The sequence below is a fragment of the Capricornis sumatraensis genome, chromosome 2 (assembly GCF_032405125.1).
Source record: "Capricornis sumatraensis isolate serow.1 chromosome 2, serow.2, whole genome shotgun sequence".
NCBI lineage: Eukaryota > Metazoa > Chordata > Mammalia > Artiodactyla > Bovidae > Capricornis > Capricornis sumatraensis.
Genome location: NC_091070.1, coordinates 149614787 through 149629303, shown reverse-complemented (window position 1 = coordinate 149629303; position 14517 = coordinate 149614787). Strand labels below are relative to the sequence as shown.

The 14517-nt window shown below is 42.5% G+C and overlaps 1 protein-coding gene across 2 annotated transcripts in view; it reads right to left on the bottom strand.

Moving 5' to 3' along the window:
* Positions 1-14517, bottom strand: part of CNN3 (calponin 3) — a 29756-nt gene that overhangs the window by 4218 nt on the left and 11021 nt on the right. Inside the window, exons 2-5 of one of the 2 annotated variants that reach the window (XM_068966576.1) lie at positions 2252-2373; positions 1977-2043; positions 1051-1188; positions 575-691 (exon numbers count right to left, since the gene is read on the bottom strand). In XM_068966576.1, coding sequence (XP_068822677.1) covers positions 575-691; positions 1051-1188; positions 1977-2043; positions 2252-2373 — 444 coding nt within the window. The remainder of the gene's footprint in view (positions 1-574; positions 692-1050; positions 1189-1976; positions 2044-2251; positions 2374-14517) is intronic. The other variant, XM_068966577.1, reaches the window with a different exon arrangement.

Genomic DNA, 14517 nt, shown 5'->3' with positions numbered 1-14517 from the left:
ATTTAGGAATTTATAAAATATGTTTTCTTGGAAACTAGGACAATGTAATTAGGACTAAAAAAAACATTTCCTGGAGAAACAATTACCAAGTCAGAGGACATGTCTGAGGTTTCTTCTAAAACCATCATCGTCTAATCGGCTTTAAATGGAGAAAAATTGTATAAGCTGCAAAATGTATATATCTATTCCTTACTTATAAGAGACACTTTGGATGGTGAAAAATAATAAACAATACCACATCACTGTTGTTTAGTCACTAAGTCAGCTCCGACTCTTTTGCAACACCATGGACTGTAGCCCGCCAGGCTCTACTCTCCATGGGATTCTCCAGGCAAGAATGAAAAAGTGAAAGTATTAGTCGCTCAGTCGTGTCCAACTCTTTGCGACCCCATGGACTGTAGCCCTCCAGGCTCCTCTGTCCATGGGATTCTCCAGGCAAGAATACTGGAGTGGGTTGCCATTTCCTTCTCCAAGGGATCATCTTGATCCAGGGACTGAACCCAAATCTCCTGCATTGGAGGTGGATTCTTTACCACTGAAGCCACCAGGGAAGTCCCAATACCACATTACTCACCTGCAAACCAATTACACTCTGGCCAGCTTTTAATTTTCCTTCATCAAAACGTCTTGTTTGTTTTTCTGCATACTTAACTCCAATGTCAATGGTTGTATGGAATCCTTTTGTTTTGGCCTACACAGAAATATGCACACTAACTGAAAAGGAACACTCACACAGAGATTCTGCCAACAGAGATTTACAGAAGGAACAACAGAGAAACTATATGGTCCATAGATAAAGGTTAAGTTCGGTAAGACCCAAGCTTGTGGTGAAAAAAATATCTACGGCCATTCAAACTACACTAGAGACCTCTGAAACGTGAGTATCTAATTAAGCTATCCAGTATTAGGCAGCTGATGTCAGCAGCCTTTCTCCAAAGCTAATAATTACAGAGAGACAGGCCTAGCCTGAATTCCCATGAGGGCAAAGACGCAATTAATCACCAATGTAGTAGGGATTTCTTTAAACAGCCATTAAAGACATATACGTACCAGACCTGCAAGGGCCACCAACGTAGTCTGAACCTGGGTCATGTTTCCATTCTCAAAAAGATCATTTGCTTCAAATATGTCATGTGGCTTCATGCCATAAGCCTGAATAGCTTTAATAAAGTTGCCAATATTCTCCAACTATTAAAAAAAAAGCATATAACTTTTGGAGCTAAACACTGACATTCATATTATCTAGGAATTTTAAGTCTTTATGACTAAATACAAGATGCAAGGCAGAAAGCTACTTGGCAAGGATTCATGACCAGATACACAGTAAGTGTAGTTCTCTTAGAAAAAGGGAAAGAGTATTTCATAGTGGATTACATAATGGTCTTTTTAAGCAGTCAGGGTTTTTCTTTAAAGTCAAGACCTTCCTTACATGTTTTAAAGAATTCAGTGTCTGAACTATGCAAGACTGGAATTTTCTTTCTCAAATGGTACAAAATTACATTAATGCACAATTTATTGTGTTTAAATGTTAAAAAATATGTGGTTACTAAATGTTTATTCTCTTATATCTCAAAACATGCTCAAGACAAAAGATTCAATTTTACTTAGTCATACACATTCATAACGAAGACTAAGGTTAATACCATGTTCTACAGTCCACCCTTGGTTATGTTAAATTCCTTGATTTTTCCCTTATTCATCCTGTGGTCTAGGTTGTATTTCTCTGTGTAAGCTGTGTCAACTCCTGAGAGTATACAGACTAAATACAGAATAAGAAAACTTCTAAGCTAAACATCTAAGAATCACAGAACTAATTCTAAGTAATTATGGAAACATTTAAAAAGTAACACTATAAGAGAACCAATATAGTCATGTGCACAGATTTCTGCTAAATTGTCTATTTAAAAACTATAACCAAGTTCTTGCTGCATAAAGAGTAACCAACTAGAATCAGGGGTTGCTGATTTGGCTGTTACCTGAGGCCAGTTTAACGAGGACTCATTGACCTTCTTCACTGAGCCTGGCTGGAGCTTGTTTATGAGTCTGAAAGGAAAAGCATTAAGTGACAGTGTATTTATTGGAATAACAAACAAAGGAGTGGAATGTAAAGTTGGTCCTTTTAACAGCAGTAAAGGAAAGCATTAAAAACATTTGCAGAATATCAAGGTTTTGAGACCCTGGACTGGCCAAGAGGCATGACAGAGGTCACGGGGAGGACTGGAAGAGCAGCCACGTCAGGACCAAGGCTTACTCGCAGAGGATAATGCCGTCTTTCAAGCCCAGCTGGAAGTTGGCGCCAATGCTCATGCCTGTCACCTCTTCTATCCAGTTGCGGAGGTCTTCTTCTGCCTGATGGTCATACTTGGAAGCAATCTGAAATGCAAGTGAACTGACTTTAGAAGCCTCACACTAAAGCACCCAAAGCTGCTGGCTTCTTAATTATTCATTCAGACCATAGCTGTGACCTGAAGGAAACTACCTTCACTGCAGCTCACTGACAAACCCAACCATTTGAGCTTCAGTAACTAATAAAACTTTTGTGATTAAGGAGGTGTCATACAAAACGATGAGCAACACATGGAGGGAAGCTGGGACTGAGAGGGAGAAAATACGGATCAAGCTAAAACAGATTCCCATTCACGACACACAGGAAGTGACAGGCTAATAGTGTATTTCAATATGGCATCGGCAATAGATTAAGTCATTAGCTACCACATGAAGTGAGAGAGAGTACGAGGGGCAGGATTCTGATACGTGCCACTATTTTACACAATACTGCAACTGGCCAATACCTACCAGTCTAATAGTTTTGTTGCCTAGAAAGTTTGGGTGTTTCTGTGTCTATTTGGCAAAATACACCGCACCCTACGCATATACACACACCTTCCTCACAATAATTACTGTACTTAGAGTAGAATATTGAAATTCTGCTTATGCATGGTCTATATCCTATTAGACTCCACACAGGAAGGAAAAGCATTTAATTCACTTTTGGACTCTTAGTAGCCAGCACTGCCTCCAACACCCAACCATTTAATAAGTAAAAGAAAAGTTAACTCTTTACTTACAGAATTCAACAATAAATGCAACATTACCAACAAAGATATCTGCTTTACTATCATACATGCTAAAAATACCTGCTAAGAACAGGTTTTAAAAGATCCCTTCATAATAAAACCATAAACCTGAATTACAAAAAATAATAATAAAATGTATGCTCAAATTCTTAAGCTGTTCCTTATCCCAGGGTCAGTCCTTAAACAGGCTGGTCAAACAGAGTTATTAGGAGAACACAGCTGGGAAGAAGGAAAGATTATGTTATTTTTCTGCTCATTAGCACAGGTGAAACCACAGACAATGCCCAGGGGGATGGCCATCACAGTAAGCTTGGGAGTGAGCTGCAGCATTGATGGAGATGGAAAGAACTGGTAGAAAAGTTTGCTTCTATAACATATGACTGAAAGAAATGAGATGGCATGATGACATTTTTGTCATGGAGGGGCCCTTCAAGTTCCAGTCTATCCCAGACACAGAGCAAAACTTTCCCCTCTCCCCCACCACACTGGGGTTTCTGCCCCAGTAATTACTGTGTCCTTTTAAGAAGACAGGGGCTTCCCAGGTGGTGCTAGTGTCAATGAAGGAGACATAAGAGACGCAGCTCTATCCCTGGGTCAGGAAGATCCCCTGGAGAAGGGCAAGGCAACCCATGCCAGCATCCTTGACTGGAGAATCCCATGGACAGAGGAGCCTGATGGGCTACAGTCCATAGGGTTGCAAAAGAGTTAGACACGACTGAAGCTACTTAGCATGCACACATGTTGAGACAGCAGTCCTTATCATCTGCATTGCTCCCCAAATTAGAGAAAAAGCTCAACAGCCTTTGACAAAATAGTAACTTATTTAAGCTGTAGATTTACTTGACCAGCCATTGAAAATGGAAATTCAATGAGTTTATATTTTCAAGTTAAGGTAAGTAACACTGTGCAGTGTTTCCTGGATTAAGGTTTGGCTTGGAGATTAGTTTATATGAGATAGTTCAGGCACAATACTGTGTTAACTTCCTGCATGAGGACCCCCAATCCCCCAAAATCACACATCTATCTATTCTGACTTCCTGCCAGTCTGAGTTACATGAGTATCTAGATGTGTGAACAGGGAGGAGGAGGTAGTGATGCTCAATGGTTCTGCCTCAGGAACACACAGCCTCTGGTGTGAAGGAGCGAGCCATCTCCTACTATATATACCTCAGACAAATATTCCTGGATAACACATCTCCTCCAACACACCAAATATACCTATTTATGCATGGCACCTTTAGAAAATGGAATAAGTAACAAATTGGAAAAAATTTAAGACTTGGCTGTATTTTCACACTGAAATCCTGTTCTAGGTGGCTAGAAAACAAGTTCTCTCTCTATAAATTTGGGAGTAAGGGGAAAATGGATGGAAAAGGACAAGCAAAGAAGAAAACTAGAAAGTAGTGGGATTCTCTAGGCAAGAATACTGGAGTGGATTGCCATTTCCTTCTCCACCTTAAGCACAGCTATGACAGACAATATCTAAGAGTGAGTTGAATTTTCTTCAAAAGCAAAGCACTCTCAACTGGAAGAAGCATTTCAATGAATGAAAGAAACACAATATCCTAGGCTAGGAGGAGCTCTACCTTGGCTGAAGCCTGGCTCTACCCATTTTGCTAGGGACCACTGGTTAATTCATCTCACTTCTGAATCATTTCCTGTCTACACAGCAGAAAGGCTGAATAAGTGAACCAGGTCTGCTCCCATTCTAAGCTTTCTGTTAAATAATTTGGTTAATCAGCAAAAATTGTAAAGAAATTCTTTCTCTTATGTGAAAATGAATAGATACACATACTGATATAACTGAATCACTTTGCCATACAAGGGAAACTAACAATATTGTTAACTATATGTACTCCAAAATAAAGTTTTAAAAGAAATTCTTTCTCTTCATATTTTCAATTGTAGAGATGGAAGTTATGTTGGAGGGGTTTTGTTTTTCTTGCGGGGTGGTGGTGGTAATTCTTAACCGAATCCGACCAATTATTATTCCACCAAAAACACGTAAAAGCATATTTACATTTCCTGTGTTCAAAATGTTTCTGACAGGTTCGGTGCCACGTCCCAAACCACAGAGTGGTTACCGATGTAACATGAAATATCCCAGAAGGAACACCAGAGAGGAATTTTTATCTCCTCTGTTCACTGTTCTTATCAAGAGAGTGATGAGAGAAAAATCAAGGCCTGGACTTAGAGGGACCTGGGTTCAAACCCTTACTAGTTACAGGTGGGGCTCTAGACCACTTGCTGACTATCTCTGAGACAGAGATTTAATGTAATAATAGCACATGCAAAGAAAAAAATCGTAAGCTCATATATGCAAAGCTCAGCACCCCAAGTGACAAACTAAAAATGAAAACTAGGTATGCTTCCATATCATGTAGTGATTGGTTTTCACTTAAGAGTTTTCCTTTAAATGAAGGAGAGGCAAGGATTTTTCTGCCCAAATACTGCTAATAAGTGTCAGCTTAATAGAGTTCAAGAGTTAGGAATGTGCACTTTTTTAAGTTTAAAAAATGTATTAAATCATCTAGGGAGAAAAATCTATTTCAATTTGTCTCAGCTTCTAGCCTGAAGTTCTGTTCCATTGGATGCAGAAATCATAAATTTCCTTTAAAAGTATACTAGAATACACCTCAAACTACTGTAATTAACTACACAGGTTATTTTTAAACTGTTGTGCACATCTTTTAAAATCAAGGGACTGAGAGCAATTAAAAATAAAAAGGCTTTGGCCAATAAAATTTACTTACTATTTTTATCTAAAAATCTTTCACTTCTAAACATCAGGCAGTAAGCAAATGCTGACATTATTTTCCCTGCACCAAAAAAGTTACCTATAAAAATTACTTAATCTTATCTCATTAATACCTTATGGAAACTTCACTTTAGTCTGTTTAAAAATCACTCCTTTAAGTTGTTTATAAACATTCACTTCTGTACTAGTCTTTAAGATTTATTTTATTTGACCTTTCTAAGCAGCTTTCGGAATTTCTGCCTGGTCCTTTCAAGTCCTCGGCAGTGCCTGGTTCCTCATATGGCCCTGCCTCCTTCCCTAAAACCCAGGAGTTCTCTAGGGCGGGGCCTACGAACTCTTCTCACACCAAGACACTCTTGCAAATGACTTTCCTACAGCTGCAGAGAACACCTGTTGGAGGCTTCTCTCAAAAGCTCACCAAACACACCCACCTTGCCGAATACAATCAAAAAGCAGAAATGAAGACTGGGAAAAAGCCTCCCGGGCATCTGATGGTATAGACCATCCTCCTGTTACAGTGCTTCTGAGCCAGGGCCCAGGCCCACAGCGGCTCCAGCCCCTGCTCCTTCCCACGCTCTCCACAGAGCAGCCCAGAGCTCCAGTCACCCTACAGCTCAAAGGCAGCGCAGCCCTCCAGTGGTGTGAGCTTTCTTCTGGATTTCTAAAATAACTTGTTTTAAAAAATTAAGTATGTAGAGCAGTGCATTCTCTTAGATATTACAATCATTTGTGACACTCCCCCAACAAACTCTGTTCTTTTGTATTAAATTTGGGGGAGGTTAGGAGGCAATTAGGAAAAACATCTAAAAAGACTCTTTGAGGAAAAGATGAGGAAAACAAATCGTTGGCTCAGCAGGTAAAGAATCCACCTGCAGTGCAGGAGACACAGGATACTCAGGTTCGATCCCTGGGTAGGGAAGATCCCCGGAGAAGGAAATGGCAAGCGACTCTAGTATCCTTGTCTGGGAAATCCCATGGACAGAGGAGCCTGTACACACACACACACACACACACACACACACAGAGTTTAAAGTACAGGTCTCTCTTCACTCCTCCCCCAACACACACACACACACACACACACACACTTTAAAGTACAGGTCTCTCTTCACTCCTTCCCCAAATCCCACATCCTTCCCACCTCCCCAGGGGTAGATGCCTGTCCTGTCTGCAAGTCTTCTCCAGATCGCATTTATCTTACGATAAATCGTGTGCAAAACAGCACTAGAAAAAGATCCCCTTCAAAAACAGGCCCTGAGGGCCTACACTTCCCAATAGTAAAGGGCGACATGAAATCAGATAAACGCCTGCTCCCGCCGGCTGTTAGGAACTGCCCAGCCCTTCCTGACACTGAGTCTGAGAAGTTTCCCTCGGAATCCCTACAAGGGGACACTGAGTAACAAGGGAAACCAAGCCTCAAAAGCATCTCAACAACTGACCTGGAAGTGCTGTTCCCACACTGTACTATGGAGCATCCAGCCAAGGGGTGATTTAGTAGAAAGATGGAGCGGTGCCTGGCATGAGGAAGAGTGAGGATTATATATATACGAGAAGTGTCTGAGGGCCCACTCACACCCAGGATATCCTAGAATCTACTAAAGAATAAGGGCGTGTCTTTCCCATATATTCCTTCTCACAATACAATTTTTTTTATACAGAAAAACTCCTATTTTTCTGTATAGTTTCTTCTTTCTTTTTAAATTGGAGTATAATTGCTTTACAATGTTGTGTTAGTTTCTGCTGTACAATGAAATGAATCAGAGATATGTATACATATATCCCCTCCCTCTTGGGGTTTCCCTAGTGGAGCAGACGGTATAAAGAATCTGCCCGCAATGCGGGAGAGCTGGGTTCAATCCCTGGGTCAGGAAGATCCCCTGGAGAAGGGAATGGCAACCCACTCCAGTATTCTTGCCTGGAGAATCCCATGGACAGAGGAGCCTGGCGGGCTACAGACCACGGGGGCGCTAAGAGACTAGACTAACTGACTAACACTTTCCTTCCTCTTGAGCCTCACTCCCACCACCTCCACATCCTACCCCCCTAGGTCATCACAGAGCACTGAGCTGAGCTCCCAGTGCTACAGAGCTGCTTCCCACTAGCTATGTATTTTACACATGGTAGTGTAAATATATCAATGCTAATCTCCCAAATCACAACCCCCTCGTCCATGCCCACAAGTCAGTTTCTCTATGTCTGCATCTCTATTCTTTCCCTGTTGTTAAAACCTGAAGCAGACAGACAGGTTTCTCTCTGGTAGGTACAACAGCATCCCCCAAATTTCAGCTGTGCCTGAACTCTCACTAGACTGTTTCAAGCCACCGGGACAATCCAGCATTACCCCAAACTCTCTATGTGAAATCACATTCAATGTCGGCTTCCTTCTTTAAAGTGATCCAAGTGTGTCGGATTCTTCCTTCAATTTCCTTCTGTATTCCTTTTTCCTTTCACTCAAATGGTGACTGTGTAATAGGCATGATTCAAAGGCAAAGACTCTGCCCTAAAAGCTTAAGTTCTAGTGGAAAGAGACAAATACTAAACAAGGTGTACTGAGACATTCACCAAAAAAAGAATTATTGTTATTCAGTCGCTAAGTCGTGTCTGACTCACTGCAACCCCATGGAAAATAAAGAAGGGTATTTAAAAAGAATAGAGTACTTAAACTAAAGGGAGAATAGAAAGACAGGGACCACCAGCCTCAAAACAAGAAACAAATAGTCAATTTCCAACTGAAATATCAAGATGCCGCTTCCTTTCCTTTGCTTTTTCACTTGTCCCAACTGATACCTCATGCAACACAATGAACAGGCTTTAACCCCTCCCCCAACAGATCTCCCAAGCATGTGAAACACCTTGGTAAATTTTTAAGTATTCACACTGGGGATACAATAGACCAAAGATCACATGCTTTGAAGTCCAACTTTCAAAACTGTGTTTCCAGTTCCAGAGTGACCTAAGTAACTTAACTCTGGCGACCTCATTTCTTACAAGCAGTCTTCTTCTTTCCAAGATCACTGTGAGGAGGAAGCCCATCTCAGTGCTTCACACACACCCGTCCGAATTAACACTAGCCATTTATACCAGCTTGAAACTGTGCAACTCAGATGGCGACTCAAATTGATCTTTTAACTGAGATCACATCTGGTCTCAGGAGTTAATGAAGCTCAGGTTCTTGATGTCCCATCACAGAAAGAATTCAGCGAGAGACAAAATGATAGATAAGAAGTGATTTAGAAACTCACTCGACAGAGTGTGTGCTATCTCAGAAGGCGAAGAGTGGCCCCAGGATATGGGGTTGTCAGTTTTTACAGAGGTGGGTAATTTCATAGGGTGGGCTTCCCAGGCCACTCAGTGGTAAAGAATCCGCCTGCCCACGCGGGAGATGCAGGTTTGATCCCTGGGTCTGGAAGATCGCCTGGAGAAGGAAATGGCATAACCCTCTAGTATTCTTGCCTGGGAAATCCCATGGACAGAAGAGCCAGGTGGGTTACAGGCCATGGGGACGCAAAAGAGTCAGATACAGCTCTGTAACCAAACAACAATAACATAGGGTAATGAGTGGATGTGAGAGTGGACTGTGAAGAAAGCTGAGCGCCGAAGAATTGATGCTTTTGAACTGTGGTGTTGGAGAAGACTCTTGAGATCCCTTAGACTGCAAGGAGATCCAACCAGTCCATTCTGAAGGAGATCAGTCCTGGGTGTTCTTTGGAAGGACTGATGCTAAAGCTGAAACCAGTACTTTGGCCACCTCATGCGAAGAGTTGACTCATTGGAAAAGACTCTGATGCTGGGAGGGATTGGGGGCAGGAGGAGAAGGGGACGACAGAGGATGAGATGGCTGGATGGCATCACCAACTCAATGGACATGAGTTTGGGTGAACTCCGGGAGTTGGTGATAGACAGGGAGGCCTGCTGCTAAGTCGCTTCAGTCATGGGCGACTCTGTGCGACCCCATAGACGGCAGCCCACCAGGCTCCCCCGTCCCTGGGATTCTCCAGGCAAGAACACTGGAGTGGGTTGCCATTTCCTTCTCCAATGCATGAAAGTGAAAAGGGAAAGTGAAGTCACTCAGTCGTGTCCAACTCTTAGCGACCTCATGGACCACAGCCTACCAGGCTCCTCAACCCATGGGATTTTTGGCGTGCTGCATTTCATGGGGTCACAAAGAGTCAGACACGACTGAGCAACTGAACTAAACTGAATGAGTGGGAGGAGTGTTCTAGCTATTTTGGGGAAGGGGTGGGGATTTCCAGGAATTGGGCTAGTGCCACGTTTTGACCTTTATTGCAGGATTGCAGGGCTTTAAGTCATGGCACCTGTGGGTGTATCATCTAGCTTGCTGATGTCTTATAGTGAACATACACTAAGGCTCAAGAACTAGTAGAAGTCAACTCCCTTTGGTTATGGAGTGTCCTCGGGCTGCCCCCTTCCCTCTGGTTTCAAGCTGGAGCACAGACCTGTATGAACCAAATCCCACACTAGCCTGTTCTCTTTACCATCCACAATTCAAAAGGAACATGCCACTGCAGTCAGGCTCATCCCACACACTGCCCATAGCTCCTGTCCATTCCCATCACCACACATCTCCACTCTCCTTCCTGCCTGTCTGCATTCCAAATTCTCATTCTTTTCAGATTACTGCTGGTGAAAGGGATAAAGTATTTTTTTAAGTGGGTTTGTCAGAAAAGCAGCAGACTCATAAACACACAGAACAAAACTAGTGGTTAACACCTGGGGGGAGCAATTTAGGAATTTAGGGATGGGGCAGTGGGAGGTACAAACTGTTGGTTGTACAGTAGGTTCAAAGATGTATTGTAAAACATGGGGAATATAGCCAAGATTCTGTAACAATTATAAATGGAACATAACCTTTAAAAGTTATATAAATTTTTTAAAAATTTCTCGAATAAATAATAAAAAGTATAAAATTGAAGGAAAAAAAAGAAGTAGGTACTATCCTCAACTTTAAACACTGGATTAAAATTGGCTCCTGTGGGAATGATAAATACCAAGTGCAAGACAACAGCTTCTCCAGGGAAGAGAGAAGCATGGGATCAGGTGCTCAACTGTAATTTTAACATACTTTTTTTTTTAATGGGAAAAAAAAAAAAGTTTTTTTTAACTTAAAAAATTAAAGGCAGGTTTATATCTTATGGGGAGTAGGGGGTAGGAATTCTAGAGAAAATCACTTTACATTGATATCAAGGTAGACTGCAACTTCCTCAAGTTCACTATAGAATCTGAGACACATCCTATGGCCTGAACTTACTAAATATTTACAGGAAATGACTATATATTCCCCAGCTATGGAAATCCACATCTGCCTGGGGTAAACCGGAGTAACATCTAAGGGCATTTTAAATGTGGGCGCATCTCTGAGAGGTTCAGCTGAATCTTCAGATCAAGGTAGCAACGTATGGCACCAGCACGAAACTTCCCCTCCAAATATGTATAGTCAAACAAATACAAAAACACTATGACTCAACATATGAATACTGTGAAATTAACAAGAAATTAGAGATTTTAAAATAACTTAAGAGGAGCTGATCCAGGGCCCAAAGCAAGCAGTATGACTAACGAATGGCAGGAAAACGCAGAAACAACAGGATGCCAACTTTGTCTTCTCTGTCTAGCAGATGACCATCAGACTACAGAGTTTAGAGTACAGATAGTTAAAAAGCAGATTTAGAAAGTTAAAACGTACACAAGGAGGAAGCAATCACAGAGGCTGGATTCCCAGAAAAATCCAGACTCAAAAATAATGATGAGTAAAGATGTGCATACTGAATAGCTTCCTGTGTAAGAAATCTTGGCAAACAGTAGTTAATAGGAACCTAGAGAGGAGCCCACTCCTCCCCACTCTCACCCAAACACAAGGGCCTCTCCCTTACAGGCTGAAGAGTCTGGCTGTCGTGCTTGAGTGGACTCCACGAAAGATGTGTTGGCACTTAGTGGGCAGGACAGTCACCACCAGGAGCCAGTGTAGACATGCAAGGCATGTCTAAGAACACCTGCCTATGTCTTCTTGACGGCAGAACAGGCTTCACTCATCTTCCCACCCTTACAGCCCATGCCTGCCCATAGTGGATACTCAGCAAATTGTTTCTTTATTCACCAAGAGTATTACCAGACTAGGGAAACGCCACAGATTTAAAAATCTCTCTTGTTACCGAAAGGCATCTGCATTTGAATGCCTGGCTCTTAGGGGCATCACATCTCCTTGATCTACCAATCTAGTCATCTTAGATGGATCACTAGGGACATATCTGTTTTACTTTCTGATAAAAGTCCCTTATGTCTATGGCACTCCTGAAGCCCAGTTTTGTAACTCTAGAAGTAGGGCCAGGTCAGAAGCAACAAACATGCCCACTGTGCTGATCTACGTCAAGGCGGGAGGGGCTCCCAGGGATGGGCACCCAGAGGCTAAGAGTGAGATCTCTGCTCTTCTGTTTTGGTAATTAATGATTTGAAACTATTAGACACACTTATTAAACTTACAAAACATAAATCGGGAATAGTTACAAAGAAACAAAATTCTTTTGAATTCTGAAAGCTCCTAGCTTAATAAACAAATTCTTCAAGATATATGTAAAATCCTGCCCCAAAGTTCTAGAACTAACTAGTAATGCTTACTCAGTGATCCTAAGAAAAGTGAATGCTATCTTGGTCTGCAGAGGTCTACAATTGTTTATAAAATACACACTATTGCTCATCTTATTTGTTTGATGAAAGCAGCCTCAAGAGGTAAATCAAGGAAAGGATTATTTAAATGAAACAAATATGAGAAGAGTATGTGAACTATAAAGCCTTAGGCAATTATCATCACCCCTACTTTAGAGACTGAAAAAAATCTACCTGCCAAAGCACGGATTGGAATCTTCCTTCAAACCACCTCATCAGATGATGACATTGATCAAAACAGAATGAGTTAGTGCTTTGTAGTCGAACAAAAGAGTTAGTTAATAATCCCACTGTGCCCTGGTAGTCAGTTCTGTGTGCCACACTCTAAAAGAAGACACTGACAAACTGGGATCAGTTTCCAGAAGGAGCAAACTGGGTGGGGAAAAGATTAGGAAAACCGTATATAGCCTATCATGAGAGACTGGTCAGCTGGAAACGGCTACGTTTGACCTAGAAGGGTCTCTGGGGGCCCACGAAACAGACTAGTACCGTCTAACTATGTAGATGGACATCATATAGAAGAGGGAGTGATTTACTCTGAATGCCACACAGACGGTGGACCCTGGATAAATCGCAGAAATCCTAGGGAGCCAACTAGAGGCACACGGGCGGGAGACAACGTGCACCAATGCAGCACAGGCAAGGACACAACTTAGGACTAAACAAGATCTTCAGGCACTTGTGTCCTCATAGAACTCTGTGTGTGTGTGTGCATGCACACGTACTCGGACACTCAGTTGTGTCCGACTCTGCAACCCCATGGGCTGGAGCCCGCCAGGTTCCTCTGTCTATGGAATTTTCCAGGCAAGAATACTGGATCAGGTTGCCATTTCCTACTCCAGGGGATCTCACGGACCCAGAGATTGAACCTACATCTCCTGCATTGGCAGGCAGATTCTCTACCGCTGTGCTACCCAAGAAGCCTCTCAAATAATCTGAGTCAGGCATGTGAACAGCACTGAAGATCAATCCTTTCTTTTTCTGTAATTACAAGGAGTATCATGGCAGTAGTTTTTCTGTAGCTTGAGAATGTCTATTCATTGGCAAATTTGCTTCATAGGATAAGTCTTGGAGTCCATTATGACCTGAGGAAGAAGGCATGAAATCCCAAGTGTCACCTGTAAACTCGTCTCTCCCCAGCTTGGAAGCCCCCTGACCATGCTCACCCAAGTGTTCCCAGCTGCCTACCCTGGCACAGAGTGAGAACACACACACTGCCCCCTACTCTGAGCTTCTGATGGACAACAGTGGAAAGCAGGCCAAGGAGAAACAGACCTCACCATCTCATTAGCTCTCAGGGGAGCTCCTCTTGGGGGTCCCTTTCTGCTTACTATGATGGAGTCTACCCATTGGAGAGATGGCTTTATACAATCAGCAAAGAACAGGATTGACACATCTTATTTTACATGTAGCATAGATGCTGGCTAGAGATAGTTCATGAGAGTCTTAAGATGTATTGTCTGTTCAAGCTATCACTGCCTTTTTTTTCCCCCATGAAAACTAGAGGGAAGGAATTTTCCATGAGGGCACTCTTGCATCTCAACAGTAAAAACTAACTTCACATTGTACCTGATTGTAATGCAATCTGAGAGCACCGAAAGGGAGGGAAAAAGTGAGTTTCTCTGGAAGCACGGAAGCCTCCATCAGATGGCTGCACCCAACACCAAGGTATCCCAGATGCTGTGTCATGAAGGCTTGCTGGTCACCCAGGCACAAATAACAAAATCAACCCAACTTCACATCCTTTCCAATCAAGGGCCAAGGAAGGGAATGAAGAGACAGCAGTGCCCAGGCTGCAAAGGGGGCTCCAGGAGAACTAAGCAGAGAAGCGGCTGAATCAACAGTGTTTTCCACACGTAGGCCTTGGCCTGGACCCTCTTCTCCTGCTCCTGCTGCGTATGCCATCAGATATCAGGGGCTCTGTGAGAAGGGCGACACAGCACTTGCAACAGAAAAAGGGATGTCTTATCCACCTCGGTTCTGTTTCTCTGGTCCTCGTCC